At 43.6% G+C, this 17,500-nt stretch overlaps 3 protein-coding genes and 1 long non-coding RNA gene across 10 annotated transcripts in view; 2 read left to right on the forward strand and 2 right to left on the reverse strand.

Annotated features, from left to right (window-relative positions):
- apooa (apolipoprotein O, a) overlaps window positions 1-3,398 on the reverse strand; it is a 16,869-nt gene extending 13,471 nt beyond the window's left edge. For both annotated transcript variants that reach the window (XM_031571345.1, XM_031571344.1), the window contains exon 1: window positions 3,311-3,398. In XM_031571345.1, coding sequence (XP_031427205.1) covers window positions 3,311-3,319 — 9 coding nt within the window. In that variant the 5' untranslated portion in view covers window positions 3,320-3,398. The remainder of the gene's footprint in view (window positions 1-3,310) is intronic.
- Window positions 3,399-3,552: 154 nt separating this feature from the next.
- Window positions 3,553-12,886, forward strand: c8hxorf58 (chromosome 8 CXorf58 homolog). 3 transcript variants are annotated; one of them, XM_042708400.1, is made up of 8 exons: window positions 4,560-4,666; window positions 4,780-4,888; window positions 7,005-7,099; window positions 8,093-8,198; window positions 10,254-10,385; window positions 10,742-10,974; window positions 11,578-11,776; window positions 12,337-12,886. In XM_042708400.1, the coding sequence occupies exons 3-8, from the start codon at window positions 7,077-7,079 to the stop codon at window positions 12,520-12,522; spliced, it is 879 nt and encodes a 292-aa protein (XP_042564334.1). In that variant the 5' UTR covers window positions 4,560-4,666; window positions 4,780-4,888; window positions 7,005-7,076; the 3' UTR covers window positions 12,523-12,886. The 3 variants fall into 3 exon arrangements, with proteins under 3 accessions (XP_042564335.1, XP_042564334.1, XP_031427206.1); XM_042708401.1 differs by lacking the exons at window positions 4,560-4,666; window positions 4,780-4,888 and adding an exon at window positions 3,553-3,794; XM_031571346.2 differs by lacking the exons at window positions 4,560-4,666; window positions 4,780-4,888 and having other exon boundaries at window positions 6,890-7,099.
- A 330-nt stretch (window positions 12,887-13,216) lies between these two features.
- On the reverse strand, window positions 13,217-13,789 carry LOC116221412. The gene is made up of 2 exons (XR_004164102.2): window positions 13,559-13,789; window positions 13,217-13,422 (listed from the first exon to the last, which is right to left on the reverse strand). It is a non-coding gene; the product is annotated as an uncharacterized LOC116221412 (long non-coding RNA).
- The window catches only part of LOC105904579 (zinc finger X-chromosomal protein-like), a 15,801-nt gene continuing 11,634 nt past the window's right edge, over window positions 13,334-17,500 (forward strand). The window contains exons 1-2 of one of the 4 annotated variants that reach the window (XM_031571347.2): window positions 13,334-13,534; window positions 16,813-16,916. In XM_031571347.2, coding sequence (XP_031427207.1) covers window positions 16,850-16,916 — 67 coding nt within the window. In that variant the 5' untranslated portion in view covers window positions 13,334-13,534; window positions 16,813-16,849. The other 3 variants (XM_031571350.1, XM_031571348.1, XM_031571349.1) reach the window with 3 other exon arrangements.

The following is a 17,500-nucleotide window of genomic DNA, read 5'->3' on the forward strand; positions in this document are numbered from 1 at the left end:
TCTAGTTTGGCGTAGCGTAGCGTAACCCTCTGTACTATGGTTCTGGATGTAGGGTTAGGGTCAGCTAGAAACACTGAGTGGAGAATTTAAAGATTTGAATCCCCATGACATATTTCAACCCTAAAACAGAAAAGACTGATGGAAGCTAAACACGTCTGAGCCGACAGAAGAACACTGCCAAATATAACAGGAAAGAGTCTGGACATTGGCGTTGGGCTGGACATTAAACTGGGTCACACCCCGAGCGCAGGCTGGCTGGTAAGTCTCTTTATAACGTTTTTTCAAAAGATTTAGGCTATAGGAAGTGCGAATTAACATTCATGTTCAAGTAAAGTAGATGGATGTAAAGTGTCATTAAAGATATAAAACCTCTGGTAGAAGCTCAGTTGGGCTTATGAAAGTGTTTAGCACATAATAATAATAATATAATAATAAAACTTTATTTATATAGCACCTTTCATGCAAAAGAATGCAGCTCAAAGTGCACATGATGTGTAATCCCCGTTCTCAGACTAATACGCTACAGAATATTCATGCCTGTCCCTGTTGTTACATAAATCTCTCAAATACTTCAACCCATCACCCACACTTGGACCTATAAAGTAGTCGACACCTTTGGGTACACCTTTCAAAAAGCCTTAAGCCCCGTGCACACGGAGTCTAGGTTGCCTGAACCCGGATTCATTTTTCACACGGACCCACTTCTTAATCGCTTGCACACGGAGCCAGGTCAAGAGAAATTTGCGTGCACATGAACCCAGCGGATCGGATTGAATCCGCTGTAGTACATCCCCCACGCCTGTTGGTTGCGCTTTAACAGTGCTACAGACAACTGAAGAATACGGAGAAGAAGACAGGAGCATGCGTATAAAGTGACAGAAAACAGTAGTCAAGATCCAACTAGCAACGTTTAGCCTAGCCGCATAGCCTACATTCAATCTGCACAGTAACACGTTATGGTGGTTAATAAAATCAGTGGTCAGAGCAGACTGTAGGTTAAGCGAAAAATAATTATATTTGTTATTGATAATAAACAGTTTAGAACAGTGCAACAAAGCAATGTGCAACATGTCTCTGAGTTGTTTAAATGCCTGTGCTTTATGGAGAGGCTGAGCTTGAGGACGAGAGACCACAATGCAAGTGCTTTGGATCGTGGATGTTTCATGGTTTACAATTGCTTCCAATTTCATGGTTTTATTACTAACAACAAATGTAGGCTATTGTTGAGGGCTTTGTCCTTCACGTACTGTACCTCTGAAGTACAACAACATCGATTTTGGTAGATAGATAGATAAACTTGTATTAATCCTGTTAGGGAAATTCACGTGTAATAACAGCAAGGTAATAGGACCTTTTTTTTTTTTTTTTTAAGCTGGAGAGCTGCTAATACGCAGTGGGGTTAATAAGGGTTCAGCCTGAGGTTGCGAGGCGAGTCAGACGAGTCGACGAGAGCTACCAACTCGAACTACTGCCCAGGAATGCTCAGTGCTATTTATGTTGATAATAGATTGCAGCCACAGATTTAAATCATTATTTCAATGATTTGAATCAATATTTTGACCTATTAGAACCTATTTATTTACCTAACATTATTTTAACCTATTTGCTTGCATGTCTGAAGCATCACCTATTTTAATTAGGCCTAGCTGAGTGGTCTTGTTTGCATGTTTCATCACTTGTTTTGAGTGCATGCTATCTTTTGGGTCTATTCTGGTTTTATTTACTTGCTTGTTTGCTGTCCACAAATAGGCCTAGGCCTATTCAAAACTCTTTTGGATAATAAATCCCTTTTGACTGAAAATGCTCTGCAGTTTTATGTTGTTTTCTGGTGCACAATACAGTTTTGATTGCAATATCTAGAGGAAGATTTTCTTGTATTAATTTCTAGGCTCCCACCTGTAGCAGGTGCTGATGTTGCTCTTTGTGAGACATAACAATCGCTTAAAGCAGCAATACGAAGTTCTGTTCCAAAACTAGTAAGCTAACTACCTACAAGGCATGCAAAAACCTTGCAAACACCACCAACAGCCCAGCTGACACTGATAGAAGCTTGCCAACACACTAACTGGTGTCTTTTGGCAGTTTAGCTGGCAATTTCATGCGTGTGAAAGCTTTTCTTCCATTTTTGCAGGGTGTACCAGCCCGTTACACAGAACTACATAGGGCATATCCTGGATGGCTAGTGGGGAAGACACAGGTGTTTATCTGTCCTTCACATGACCATATGCTATCAAAATGAATTTGAGGATGGTACCAAAACTAGTTGCCTGTAAAAGCATATCTCAAAAAGTGTCAAATTGTTGCATAGTGTTACTTTAATAATAAGAATGGAATCTAGATTAGCGGTAGCTAAAATAAGCGGGGTGTCTGTTGGGCCCCGACCTGTTACAAATACGAAAAGGTGGGCCTCGGAGTACCCCGGAGTGGGCCTCGGAGTACTGGTTGGGAACCCCTGGTGTAGTGGACAACAGGGACGTAGGGCACTGGCGGAGGGAGAAAGACTATCACGAGGCAGAAGTGGTTCAGGGTTGGATCAAATCAAAAGTCCCAGCTGTGCCTTAAAAATTCTGACAGGCTAATGTTGCCGCCTTCCCTCTAGTCCTGCAACATCTTGTCGTCACCTGGCGGTCATACCAGGTTCTGCATGTAAGTAAAGAAACTACACCTGACCTACTAAGCCGGTTAGACAATCCATGTTGAATCCACTTTTCATCTCAACCTAAAAATCTATACACTTCTTGGGCTATATCTTGGAGTTTCAAGTTGATTCGCCACGTAGTCTACGATAGCCAACGATGACGTTGAATGTCATTGGTCCACCGTTTCGCAGTGACATTTACCAGTTCGAGTCACTGAAAAAAAGAAACCGTTGGTTTCCCATACACATGACCAGACTGTAAGGTTTTTCTCACGCTATATAATCCACACCAATGTTATTGCGACCTCTACGACATTGACGTTATTTCCGTGGACGTACGCTGCCTTCAGAAATACTGTATTTTATCATATACAATAGGTGATAAATCAGATGAAACGATTTATTTCATCCATTGAAAAATCTTTACGTATGGAAATTGTTGCTGTGTAGCTAAAGTTACATTCAAGCTGTAAAGACCTTAAATGACCTCGTTCTTAATCCACAAATTCACTAAAATGAAGCAAAAAAAATACACCAAACCCTAGTAAAATACATACTACCAACTCAATTTACTGTGGCGCATGACCCAGATGATGTAATGTCACATACTATAGATGGGGAAGAAAAATGTAACTATGTTCTGTACCGGTATCAAGTTTAAAGACTTCTTACCTTGAACATGGTTTACTTTCTTCTTCTACGATTGTGACAGTGGGGAAACTTCACATTTGAAATATCGCCCCCTTTAGTTTAGGAATGGAACGTGCATTTGGATTCTTAGAATGCAAAAAGAGACTATTTGTAATTTCATAGCTCTGGAAATTACAGTACCAAACCATTAAGCAAGACCTGAACATGTATTTAGTGTAATGTAATGTTGGTGGCTTTTTTTTGGCGAGATTTGTATTGTCTCCTAACCCTCTATAGGGTAATTTCATGAGTATGCTGTTGCCATAACAACACACGTCCACAACCCCTAGCAAGCGATGCCAAGACTAACTACAATGTTAACAAAAACTATTTATCGCACTTACATACATACGTGCATGGACTGATTGGAAAATATACAATTTGGCCAGTGGAGAAAGAAGGAATTTACTTAGCTGTCTTGTCCTAGCGAGCACTAAATAACGGTGCTGATGGATTCTAACGTTAGGTGAGCAATTAGATACATTTACTATCCTAGCTAACATTATATCGACAACTAACTTATTTATCTCCTTTAGTTAAGTGAGTATAAGTAATAGTATGTTTATTGCAACGTGATAGCACTAATACCATAAACTTCAGTGGCGGTTTAAGAAATATTGCGATATTAATACTGAACAGTGGTTTATAATCTGGTTACCATTTTCAACCAGGGCAGCTGAATACGATGCTCTTCGGTTTCAGAGACAATAAAACAAGAACAAAAACATCATGGAACTATATTAGTCACTGGGTAGATTTGACAGAATGCCAATTTGGGGCTTAATTGTAGAGTAGGTTGTATGGTCACTGCTTTTTACTGCTGTGTTTTAGCGAACTAATTTCTTCAAATCTTGAAGCTACTGTTTCAATGAGAGGCAGACGACCGAGTACGAAAGAGCTGAAGTTTATTTCAATCTTGCAGACTTACATACAGTTTGAGTGGTGGTCAGTAGAGCATCTTTGCTAAACTCTCAGTGCACAGCTTTTTTATACACTACAGTTCCTGTCGTATTAACATTATGCTTTTCCAAACGAAAACTGAACACTTAGATATCAAAGTTAAGCCAGTCAGAATATTCTGCTCACTTGTTGCCGGGAAACATTTCAAGACTGTGTGCTTAATGGTTTGGTACCGTAACTGTAATTGTCACCTGCCCTTGACTCTCCGCATCCCCTATGCAGAGACCCTTCCATGAATACTTGGCTGTCTTTGTCATGTGTGTCCGTCGGAGACCCTGTTTACAACTCTGGAAGGTTTCACCCGTCCTTGACTCTCCGCATCCCTCTATGAATACTCGACTGTCTTTGTCAGCCTGCGCCTGCTGACACGGACTGCACGTAGGCCTTCTCTGCCTGACCTTCCTTGACACTGGTTTCCCGCAAAAAGTTGCTCCATGTTCACCACACCACTGTTTCACAACCATTATATTTTCTTACATCTGTTTGTCTAGTTTTGACCTCCAACAGACAGACCATGCTGCTAGGAAGATCCAGAGATTCTGGCGGTCCTGCCAGGACAGGAATCTGTTCCACCTGCTTCTGAAGACAGTTCGTAAGGCAGTGAGTGTCTGTGTTTGCCTGTAGTGTCTGTCACCAGAAACCCCAGTTAAGTGTCATGGGTGAAAGATTCTTATTCATTCTAATATATGTAACGGAGGTTATCTTCCCCTCGCTGTTTAACTCTGCGTTGTGTTTGTTTAAGAAGGCCACCGATCTGATGTTCACACGTTTATTGCTGCTTCCTGATACATGCAAATGACGAACATAAAATCCGTTGGACAGAGTTAGCAAGTCGCTCAGCTCCTGTCAATACAAATCAGGCAAGCCACTTAAAACAATATGCACAAAACAAGCTCACATGTAGGCTAGCTAACTCGCTAGCGTGTGTCTGCAGGATGTGTACCTACCTCTGTCTTATACATCCGAAGAAAGAGACAGAGGAAAGGAAGAACCCAGAGACAACCTCTCAATCACACCCACTTCAAAACATTGTATCCAAATAATACTCGGGAACCAATAATCTGCACCTTGACCATGCTAGAAAATTAACCCATGACGGGAGGAAAATTCAGGGAAGCACATTGAACCCTGTTACATATATGACAAAACACTTAACTACTGGTGATATTTGCTTCATACGGTCAGCTGCATTCCATCCTGTATGGTTCACACGACCTCTGACCTCAGGTGGGTAGAGTAAGCAAAAGCTGCACTCAAGTTAAAGTGTTGTTACTTTATAAAAATCAGAATCATCTTCATTGGCCAAGTACATTTCCACATACAAGGATTTTTTTCTGGGTTTAATTGCTCTCAATGTACCTAAACTGAAAAATATGCATGCAACAGTTTAGGATAAAATAAATAAATATAATATATAATATAATAATAATGACTCAAGTAGAAGTAACAGTACCCATCAAAATAATGACTTGAGTAAGATTAAAATGTATCTCATAAAATAGTGAGTAACTTCACATGATGCTATTTTTTTACACCTATTAGGCATATGTATTATATTCAAATGTGGGGTTGTACCCAAATGTTTTATAAATGGTTTAAATGACTGTCTAATAAACACAACATAACATAACCATCTGCTTATTTAAGTCCTAATCACATTTTTTCACAGAGTGAGTGAAAGAGAGAGAGAGAGAGTGATAGTGTATGAGTGAGTGAAAGAGAGAGAGAGAGTGGAAAAAAGAAATGAAAGAGATGGGAAAGTTAGAGATTAAAGACGTCATAAATAGATAGACAGACTGAAAGATACAAGGCATCATTAATAGATAGAGAGACTGAAAGATACAAGGCAAAAAAAAGTATTCTGCATTAAAACTGCTCTGATAAGGACAATTTATTAGGGAAAAACACTTTGAGTAAACAGAACCAGATGAGATACTACCCACCTCTGTCTCTGACCTGCCTGAGTGTTTCAGGAGCGCTGTCTGACTCTTGCTCTCTGACCTGCCTGAGTGTTTCAGGAGCGCTGTCTGACTCTTGTTCTCTGACCTGCCTGAGTGTTTCAGGAGCGCAGTCTGTCTCTGACCTGCCTGAGTGTTTCAGGAGCGCAGTCTGACTCCTGCAGTCCTCTGTCTCTGACCTGCCTGAGTGTTTCAGGAGCGCTCTCTGACTCTGACCTGCCTGTGTGTTTCAGGAGCGCTGTCTGACTCTGTCTCTGACCTGCCTGAGTGTTTCAGGAGCGCTCTCTGACTCTGACCTGCCTGTGTGTTTCAGGAGCGCTGTCTGACTCTGTCTCTGACCTGCCTGAGTGTTTCAGGAGCGCTGTCTGTCTCTGACCTGCCTGGGTGTTTCAGGAGCGCAGTCTGTCTCTTGTTCTCTGACCTGCCTGAGTGTTTCAGGAGCGCTGTCTGACTCTTGCTCTCTGACCTGCCTGGGTGTTTCAGGAGCACTGTCTGTCTCTGACCTGCCTGAGTGTTTCAGGAGCGCTGTCTGACTCTTGCTCTCTGACCTGCCTGAGTGTTTCAGGAGCGCAGTCTGTCTCTGACCTGCCTGGGTGTTTCAGGAGCGCTGTCTGTCTCTGACCTGCCTGGGTGTTTCAGGAGCGCTGTCTGTCTCTGACCTGCCTGGGTGTTTCAGGAGCGCAGTCTGTCTCTGACCTGCCTGGGTGTTTCAGGAGCGCAGTCTGTCTCTTGTTCTCTGACCTGCCTGGGTGTTTCAGGAGAGCTGTCTGACTCCTGCGGTCCTGCGCCAGCTAAACCCCCGAGAGGCTCAACTGCTCTCCGATTCCAGCATGCACTGCAAGGTGCGCTTCAGGTAGCCTGACTAAGTATACAACTACACAGCTAACAGCCACCAGACAGCTAACAGCCACCAGACCGCTAACAGCCACCAGACAGCTAACACCAACTACACAGCTAACAGCAACTATACAGCTAACAGCTAACAGACACAAGACAGCTAACAGCCACCAGACAGCTAACAGCTAACAGCCACCAGACAGCTAACACCAACTATACAGCTAACAGCTAACAGCCACCAGACAGCTAACAGCTAACAGCCACCAGACAGCTAACAGCTAACAGCCACCAGACAGCTAACACCAACCAGACAGCTAACAGCCACCAGCCAGCTAACACCAACTAGACAATTTTATTGTTGTATAAAATGTATTGTTGAGCAGCCTTTCCATATCTAACCCCAACCCTTCCATTCCTGCTGTAGTCCCTTCCATGCCTGCTGTACCCCCTTCATAAATACCTGCTGTACCCCCTTCATAAATACCCGTCCATACCTGCTGTACCCCCTTCATAAATACCCCTCCATACCTGCTGTACCCCCTTCATAAATACCCCTCCATACCTGCTGTACCCCCTTCATAAATACCCCTCCATACCTGCTGTAGCTCCTTCATAAATACCCCTCCATACCTGCTGTACCCCCTTCATAAATACCCGTCCATACCTGCTGTACCCCCTTCATAAATACCTGCTGTACCCCCTTCATAAATACCCGTCCATACCTGCTGTAGCTCCTTCATAAATACCCGTCCATACCTGCTGTACCCCCTTCATAAATACCCCTCCATACCTGCTGTACCCCCTTCATAAATACCCGTCCATACCTGCTGTACCCCCTTCATAAATACCATTCCATAGCTGCTGTACCCCCTTCATAAATACCATTCCATACCTGCTGTAGCTCCTTCATAAATACCCGTCCATACCTGCTGAACCCCCTTCCATACCTGCTGTACCCCCTTCATAAATACCCCTCCATACCTGCTGTACCCCCTTCATAAATGCACAGGTTCTGTGGGTCTCAGTTCCCCCCCGTCATCGTCTTTAAGATCTTCCAGTGCGGCGGAGGACAGCACTACATTTCTGGGAAGAAAATCTTCAGGCCATCCAATCAGGTGAGGAGAACTTCACCCGTTGAGACTAATTTAGACAGATGTTGAGTCTAGTCTATTCCTACAGACTAGAAGACACCAAATCAGAATCAGAATTCAGAATCAGAATCAGAATCAGAATTCTTTTAATGGCCAAGTATATTTACAAATCAGACTAATTAACACATAGCCTGACGATGTCATACTCATAATTCTAATCAGAATATGAATCTGATATCGCTCCATTGGGCTGTGATTATGGGGCGTGTTTCAACCGAACCAGGAGAAAAAATGCCTCTTCGCTCAATTGGTTACCTACAACCAATCAGAACAACGTAGTATGTGACCATTGGCAGCTGATACATTACACTTTTACCGGATCCCGTAGGAAGGAAGGCAAAAACATCTTTTCGATTGACAAATGCCTTAATCGCGTTTCTCTGTTCCTCTTTCAAAATGAATGCACTGTCAATGTCTAAATGGACTCGAATCTATACATTTCAGCTCTCCAGCGGCAGCCATGTTTGTTGAAAACGAATTCAACTCGTGTGTTGGTGACGTGGTTGGTTACGTTACTGTTGATCATCTGTCCATCATCGTATAAAGCCCGCCTTAACAATTTGATTGGTACGGCCGATATCGAGCCGCAGATAATTTCTCCTCAATGGAGTAATGCCAGACCGAACTTCCCAACCAAAAAATGTGTGGGCGGGGCTAAATTCGGTCTGGTATCCAGGCTAATTAACACATAAAACAGACGAGAAAAGATTCATTTTGAGTTACATAGGCTAGAATCCACTAGATCACTAAGTCACACAACAAACATGCCTACAGCAAATGTACACAGGATTTGAGATTTTCAGCAGGTTCTATTCTGTTCCCAGTTATGTACTGAGGTTAGAGAAGATCAGGGCTGGACTGATAATCTCTCATACTGGACTGATAATCTCTCATACTGGATTGATAATCTGTCATACTGGACTGATAATCTCTCATACTGGACTGATAATCTCTCATACTGGACTGATAATCTGTCATACTGGATTGATAATCTCTCATACTGGATTGATAATCTGTCATACTGGATTGATAATCTCTCATACTGGATTGATGATCTGACATACTGGACTGATAATCTGTCATACTGAACTGATAATGCAACACACACACACACACACACACACACACACACACACACACACACATTTAAAGGAGCCATTGTCGCCCCGTAAATTACAGTAAGTTACCATCAGTGGGGTATTTGTGGGGTATCTGTGGGGTATCTGTGGGGTATTTGTGGGGTATCTGTGGGGTATTTGTGGGGTATCTGTGGGGTATCTGTGGGTTAACTCTCCACCATGACCATCTGTGAGGTATCTGTGAGGTATCTGTGGGGTATTTGTGGGGTATCTGTGGGGTATCTGTGAGGTATATGTGTGGTATCTGTGAGGTATCTGTGTGGTATCTGTGGGGTATCTGTGTGGTATCTGTGGGGTATCTGTGGGATATTTGTGGCGTAACTCTCCACCATGACCATCTGTGAGGTATCTGTGTGGTATCGCTCCACCTAAAGTAAGTTCAAATAGTTTGGTGCTGCTATCCATTGAGCTGCACCTACATATTTGCATACTTACATTTTATTGAATCATTTTAAATGATATTTTGACTACTTGACTAGCAGGGCGTTTTCTTTGACAGTTACTTGTACTTTCTACTTGAGTATAGATGTGTAGCCTTCTCCACAGCCATCTCTGATCACCAGGGATCTGCCAATATAGACATGATCTGTCTCATGTACTATTGTCAAAACATAGTATCAGTTATAATGTTAATACGTTATTTTTGTACGGGCTACCTACTGCAGCTTTAAAGCGACCAAAGCAAGGATGGTGTATTGGTGGGTGGTGTCTGACCAATTATGGTGGCCCATCTGGGCCAAAAATGCCAGGGTTTGCCAATTTGTTTGTCTCAGTCCAGACCTGGAGGTGAAGCCGACAGGATGTAAGGGATGGTTGGTGTGTACTCACTGCGTACTCACTGCGTACTCATTGCGTAGTGTGCATACTTACCATGTAACAGGCCACACCCCAGACCTGCAGGATCATGGGAAACAGGAAGTTCCTGGACCTGCTGGTCACCGATGAGCTGCAGCGGCGAGGGCGGAGCGTGGCGGAGGCGGCCCACGTCGTCTGCATGAGGGACTTCATGCAGGTCACCGCCTTTCCTTATCAATCAATCAATCAATCAATCAATCAAGTAATCAATCAATCAATCAACCAATCAATCAATCAATCAATTTGTTTATTTGATCAAGAGGGACAGTGTACATTCATGAACATTAAAATGGAAATGCACCCAATTATAGCCAAAAGGCTAGTTTCCATTGGCAGTCCCCCTGTTATAGTTGAGGAGTACAAATATAAAACGAGACAATTGAGTATTTGTGTGTTGCTGATAATTATTAGGGACACACATTCAGGAAATCTTCATTTCCCTGTTCATTTCCAGCCATGTCATGTATCTTTTATTCTAAATGCAGTATTCTAAATGCAGAATTCTAAATGCAGTACTCCAGTCATCTTGACGAACTGCCGGCATATCTTGGTGGCCGTAGCAACTGCTGGCGTACCCTGAGACTCCGCCCTCTTCCTGGCCCCGCCCCAAACCACAGCCGTGTGGACTCAGGCAGAGCTGGCCCAGTGGGCATGCTGAGACGAGACTTCCTGTCGGGAGCGGCTCCGGCTGACGTGACTGCAGAGGACGCAGGCTTACTGGGAGGAGGAGGAGTTAGAACACTCAGGTAATGACAGTATTCGAAAGGTGCCGTTATACTCCGTTAATCCGTGGTCTCGCAGTTGCCTTGACGACTTCGTTTTCATTTATGGTTCTCCGACGGTTGTGGGTGTTGGAAAGCAATAAAAAATAAAAAAAGATGGCGGCGGACCAAACTCCGTAAATGGTCGAACATTACAGTTTTTTGTTTTCATTTTTTTGAAGTTACCGAGAAATAGACACTGTGCAATGTAAAAACCTGTTATTGTAACTGAAAAATACGTCTGAGGGGATTTGCGTCTGAGCCAGCTATCTAATGTTGGCATACTACTACCCACAAGGTAAACATTGACAACGGATTGACGGAGACGGATAGTTAAAAAAAAATGGGAGGCGCACGTCAGGCCACGGAGAGGTGCTCAGAGAGGGTTTGCCACGACAGAGAGGGCTCTCTGTGTTTCTGTAAACGGACGACCATAAATTGCGCTTTAGCCGATCAGTCTTTCCATCATTCTCCGCATAACACACTCCGGTGCTGCTAACACAATCAATTCAAGGTTAAAGCCAGCCTGTCACGTTGCTATGGGAACAGCCTGTGAGTTTATGGCCACGCCCATCCCTCTCTACTCAGATCTCCAGCTGCTCCTCCCTCGTCTGTTGCTTCGGTTCTCGTCTCCGAGAGGATTCACTCCAGTCGGCTGACCCCCTCTTCCTCACGGGCGTCATCGGCAGCCTCTTCCTCACAGAGATCCGGAAGATTCCACCGCAACGTCTCCATGAAGATGCGTAAGCTGTACATCACTGGCCACCGTGATGAAACTGTCGAAAAGGTACAAAAAATATCTGATTTCCTCGAATGCTATTGAAAAGTTGTATTATTATAGCTGTTTATTTCATTTATGTTTGTTGTGTTTGTGCAAATAAAATTAAGAACTTTACATTTGTGTCACTCCAACACTCCTGAAAGTATCATAAATAAACAGACAAAAGCTCTAAGTTAGCAAATGTACTAAGTTAGCAAATGCTCTAACGGTGCAAACCCATGACAGCGACGCGATACGCTTCCATCGCTTTGAGTGGGCGTGTTGTAGCCTGTGGAAATAGCATTTTCAAACTGTCAGAGACGACACCAAACAATCTGATTGGCCGATGCCGGGAAAATCGCTCCTCATTTGCATAGGATTAAAAATTTTCCAACTTTTATCGGTCGCGTCGCCCAAAACGGTGGTCTATGTCACAATGGATTGGCTCCCGTTGAAATGCATGGGATTAGAATATCGCGTCGCTCGTAACGGTGTCATGGGTTTGCACCGTAACTTTGCAGATGCTCTAAGTTAGCAAAACCAGCAGTTTTCACTGGCAGTTTGCTGTGTTGCTTTTGTTATTCCAGAGCTCAGAGTCACCAGCAGAGGTAGAGCCAGCGGCATCTCGGCTGGGTGAGGATGAAGAGGCGTGGTTTAACACAAGCCCCTCCTATTTATCAAACAGTTCAGACTGGGAGGAGGAACAGGAAGAAGCGGAGAGACTGTGTGATTGGTCGAGGCATTTGGGGGAGGAGTTTGAGCCAATGATTTGATGATGTTGATTTAATGCTTATTGTTTCAATGGCTTATGGAGTAAAAGATAATTGTGTAACAAGACACACTGAATACAGTTATTTGTACATCATTCTGATAGATATATTCTCTACTCATATGGGGTTCTATGTCTATGAAATAATAAACATTCACCCATTGTTTACCCACCACAGAATACCTTCAGTGGGTTCTGTGTGTGAACTGAGGTATATAGGTACACTGTGTGTGTCTAGATGGTGGCGAGTCCTACAGTTGAGAGCAGTCCCACCTGCATGCACTGAGTGACGGACAGCTGCTGTTTGGGCTGGGTATATGGGGGGGGGACCTCCCCCACTCACTAAAAATAACTCACTCACTCAGTCACTCCCCCCCCCCCCCCCCCCGCCTCTCCCTGGACCACCTGACATGAATGCCACTGGATCACTAGTGAGCTGCTGGAGCTCCGGGTTTGTGGTTCAGTGGGAAGGTTGGATCTGCATGTTAAATGAGCAGAACTGATGATCCTTGCCTAAGCCCTGGGCCTACACATTACACACAGGGCACAAAGGGGTTTATGACTTTATAACAGCCAGCAGAACTCCTGTTACTACTAATGTGTTGTATTGTGCAGTGTGAATAATTAAATAAATAAACGAATGGAAATCTTTAAAGGTTATATATGTGGTAAAAACATCCAGTCCATTCACAGAAGGATAAGAGTTGTAGTGCTTTATAGTGCTTTTACTACTGTGGGGTCTTCAATCCAACCCCACCACCCCGGCGTTCCCCCGCCCCTTCCTCCCTTCCTCCCTCCTTCCCTTTGAACAGGCCCTTCCAGCCAAGGCTTTCACCTCTCTTTCCATCCCGGTGAACTCAGCCTCCTTTGGGTTGGAAATAGACACTGCGTCCGGAAGCGTTTTCTATAATAACAACAGGCAAAACGCGCTGTTAACAAATCAATGCAATTATATCCCGCAAAATCAAATTTTACAGGACTACAGAAACAGGATCTGTTGACTTCCCAAATACATGGTAAGCTCTAGCCTAGACAGTTACCTTTTTTTCTGATTGATATCTGCATGCGTTGTTTTGCACAGGCGTTGTCAAAATGCACCCATAGCATTGCAATGTACAGTACGTATATGATTGTTCTAAGACGTCAGTAGGAGGCTGTTTAAAGGGGAACATTTTGAATTCGCATCGAGGACAATGGTGAGAAGGAGAAAGGCTGAGGGACTTCCTGGTCCCTGTAGCCGGCGAAGAGGTGCGTCTAGACGGTGTACGCTTGCCGGAAATCCCGCTTTATGGCCCCTAGTAGCCTACGGAAAGCGGCTAGTGAGGGGGTGCTAAAGGCTAAAGCTAACGCTATTGTTACCGTCTTTGAATGGGGGTGACATTAAAATAGTCTGTGTCGCCAGAGTGACGACATGTAATCGTTTTTGACCATCTTTATCGATTCTGATCAAATGTAAGGATTTACATTTTTGGTTTATGAAACTGGCCAAAATGGCGACCTTGCGGTTTGCGTTTTGTTTGAAATGAGTGAATCTGAACAGTGATCAGAAAACTGGTGACCGCCATGTTTGTTGTTCCTGAGCTAGCTTGAAGCTAAGCTACTGTTACCCATAAACAGTGAAGTCGAGCGCTCTTTCTACTGTGTATGTATGAAAGGGGGAGGGAGGTCATCGTTTCAAAACGATAACATTCCTAAATGCCATTATACATATAAGCTACTCATATGCTGAGTTTTTCTCTTAAAATAAATAAGCTAAACGTTTCTATTCACCTTTTATTGATGTCACAGTAATATTTTCTGCATGTGGATCTACCAGCTGGTGTTCTAATTGTAACCCCTGTATTTATCCTCTGCTGGTAAATACTGCTGTAGTACTGTGGGACTGCACATTGTGAAGAAGGCTCGCAGTGGCTGCTAATATGGGGATGGACCTGGCCAGGGAGAGGCAGTTGTAGAGGAAAGTTAAGAGATCCCCATGAATACACTATGACTACAATTGTCTATAGAAATTAGATTTTAAACAAAGCTGGTGGAGTTTACGTAACAGAGGGCTGATTGTCTATAAACACGAGCATTATCTGTTCTGCTTGTGATGTTCCAGATGACAGGCCAGGGTGGACTAAGATGGGGAAAGCCCCAAAACGGGTCGCTGAATACAGCAGCATCAGACTAGCATGGCTACATTTAAAGGAGCCAGCGACAGAGCAGACTTGGCCCAGGAAATCTTAGACCAACAATCAATCACAAGTGTTTTGTTTTCAGCAGTGAAGCCTACGGTGTCTTCGTCCTCGTGCGGAGACATACGTACCAGGGGATGTCAGCCCAGTTTGATCTTAGGTTTGGGCCCCTGACGTGTCTGATAGAGGGGCCAGGCTCAGTTTGACACAGGGAACATGCCACGGAGTCTGACCCCCGACCTCTGACCTCCTCCTACTGCCGCTGGGGTTCCTCTCAGATCAGCATACGGGGTAGAGATCATCACCGCGCTCGCTAGTCTGCGTGCCGTTCTCTCTACACATGTATGGGCTAACGCACACACGCTTGCTTACCTGCTTTGCCAGTCCTTTCTGAACCATGATGTCATGTGCAGTTTCAATTGTGAACCATAGGGTCTATCACAAGATGGGAATAATATATCACACAATATCACAAGGAGATCCAATGTTTTTTTGTTTAAATCTAGATCAGTTAGTATGGGAGTTAGTTTCAGTGTTTTGAATAGAATATGATATGAAGATTTGCCTGTAGATATAACACCTTTTTCTATGTCAATTCATCGGCTTCTTTTATTGCGTGGTGTGTCACGTCACATCCTGTCACTCATCTGTGTTTCCCTGCAGAACATCTGTGTTTCCCTGCAGAACATCTGTGTAGAACATCTGTGTTTCCCTCTAGAACATCTGTGCAGAACATCTGTGTTTCCCTGCAGAACATCTGTGTAGAACATCTGTGTTTCCCTCTAGAACATCTGTGCAGAACATCTGTGCTTCCCTGTAGTACATCTGTGTTTCCCTGCAGAACATCTGTTTAGAACATCTGTGTTTCCCTGGAGAACATCTGTTTAGAACATCTGTGTTTCCCTGTAGAACATCTGTGTTTCCCTGCAGAACATCTGTAGAACATCTGTGCTTCCCTGTAGAACATCTGTGCTTCCCTGTAGAACATCTGTGTTTCCCTGCAGAACATCTGTGTTTCCCTGTAGAACATCTGTGTTTCCCTGCAGAACATCTGTGTTTCCCTGTAGAACATCTGTGCTTCCCTGCAGAACATCTGTGTTTCCCTGCAGAACATCTGTGCTTCCCTGCAGAACATCTGATAGATAGATAGATAGATGGATACTTTATTAATCCCGAGGGAAATTTAGGTCATCCAGTAGCTTATACACGTAACTTAACTCACAAACATACATACACAAATCACAGTAGAATCACAGTAGAAAAACAATACACATAGGGAGAACATGTTCACAGGGAGTAGGGTGTATACAGATATTATACAGATACTACAGTGTGCATTGATTGTGTCAGTGTTGATGTCCACGAGGAAAGTAGTGCAAAGAGTGCAGAGAGATCTGTGCTTCCCTGTAGAACATCTGTGCTTCCTCTCCCTAGGTATGAACACATACGCATCTAATTAGAAGACATTTGCAATTTTGCATACTAATTAGAATACCTTTAAAGTGACACTATGCAACAATTTTACCCTAAAATAACAGCTTCAAAATCGTTTTGGTGGTGGTACACTGACTGTTATAGGGAGAATGGTGTCTGGTTTTGCACTAGGTGACTGGGGCACAGGGCTTGAGACTTTGGGGTACGGGGCGCGAGACCTCTTGCGAGAACCATGTAAAGCTTTATGGCACCACCTCACGCAACAACAACTAGACCCATGCACTAGCTATAAGGGGAAGCTGGCGCAGTATTCTCTGTATGTGAAGCATGTCGGCAACAACATTTTATTAGATTACACATACTCCCCATTCAAACGCTTAGAAAACAATGTATATGAGCTTAAAATGCTAGCAGTATTTCCACGAAATTTTAATTTGTCATCCTTTTTTTTGTTATTCTTTAGCGTTCATCTCCGATGTCACAATAAGTACAATTATGCAGTCATATGGTAAAATCTTGTGACATTACTCGACCTTGTCGGTCTACATGCTCTTTTGGCTTCTGCCGTTGTCTTTACCCATTCAATATCCGTCAGCAAATACATGTGAAAATAATACAAATAACAGTATGTGTTGTTATATTATCTGGAAGTGGTTTTCTCATTTTGTCATTGGTTCCCCCAGTTTAACACCGACCAATGAGGTAGCAGAGGGCAGGGCCATGGATGACCACATGACCAGGCTGGCAATCCACTCCCAGGAGCCGAAGATCATACTACACGGAGGAGGTAACGGAGACAACCGACCCTAACCCTCATTTTCACTTCGATAACACACACGTCTGAATACACTGCATGACACACACGTCTGAATACACTGCATAACACACACGTCTGAATACACTGCATAACACACACGTCTGAATACACTGCATAACACACACGTCTGAATACACTGCATGACACACACGTCTGAATACACTGCATGACACACACGTCTGAATACACTGCATAACACACACGTCTGAATACACTGCATAACACACACGTCTGAATACACTGCATGACACACAAGTCTGAATACACTGCATGACACACACGTCTGAATACACTGCATAACACACACGTCTGAATACACTGCATGACACACAAGTCTGAATACACTGCATGACACACACGTCTGAATACACTGCATAACACACACGTCTGATTTCACTGCATGACACACATGTCTGATTTCACTGCATGACACACATGTCTGAATACACTGCATAACACACACGTCTGATTTCACTGCATAACACACACGTCTGATTTCACTGCATAACACACACGTCTGATTTCACTGCATAACACACACGTCTGAATACACT

This window comes from Clupea harengus, chromosome 8 (genome assembly GCF_900700415.2).
Source record: "Clupea harengus chromosome 8, Ch_v2.0.2, whole genome shotgun sequence".
NCBI classification, from domain to species: Eukaryota; Metazoa; Chordata; class Actinopteri; order Clupeiformes; family Clupeidae; genus Clupea; species Clupea harengus.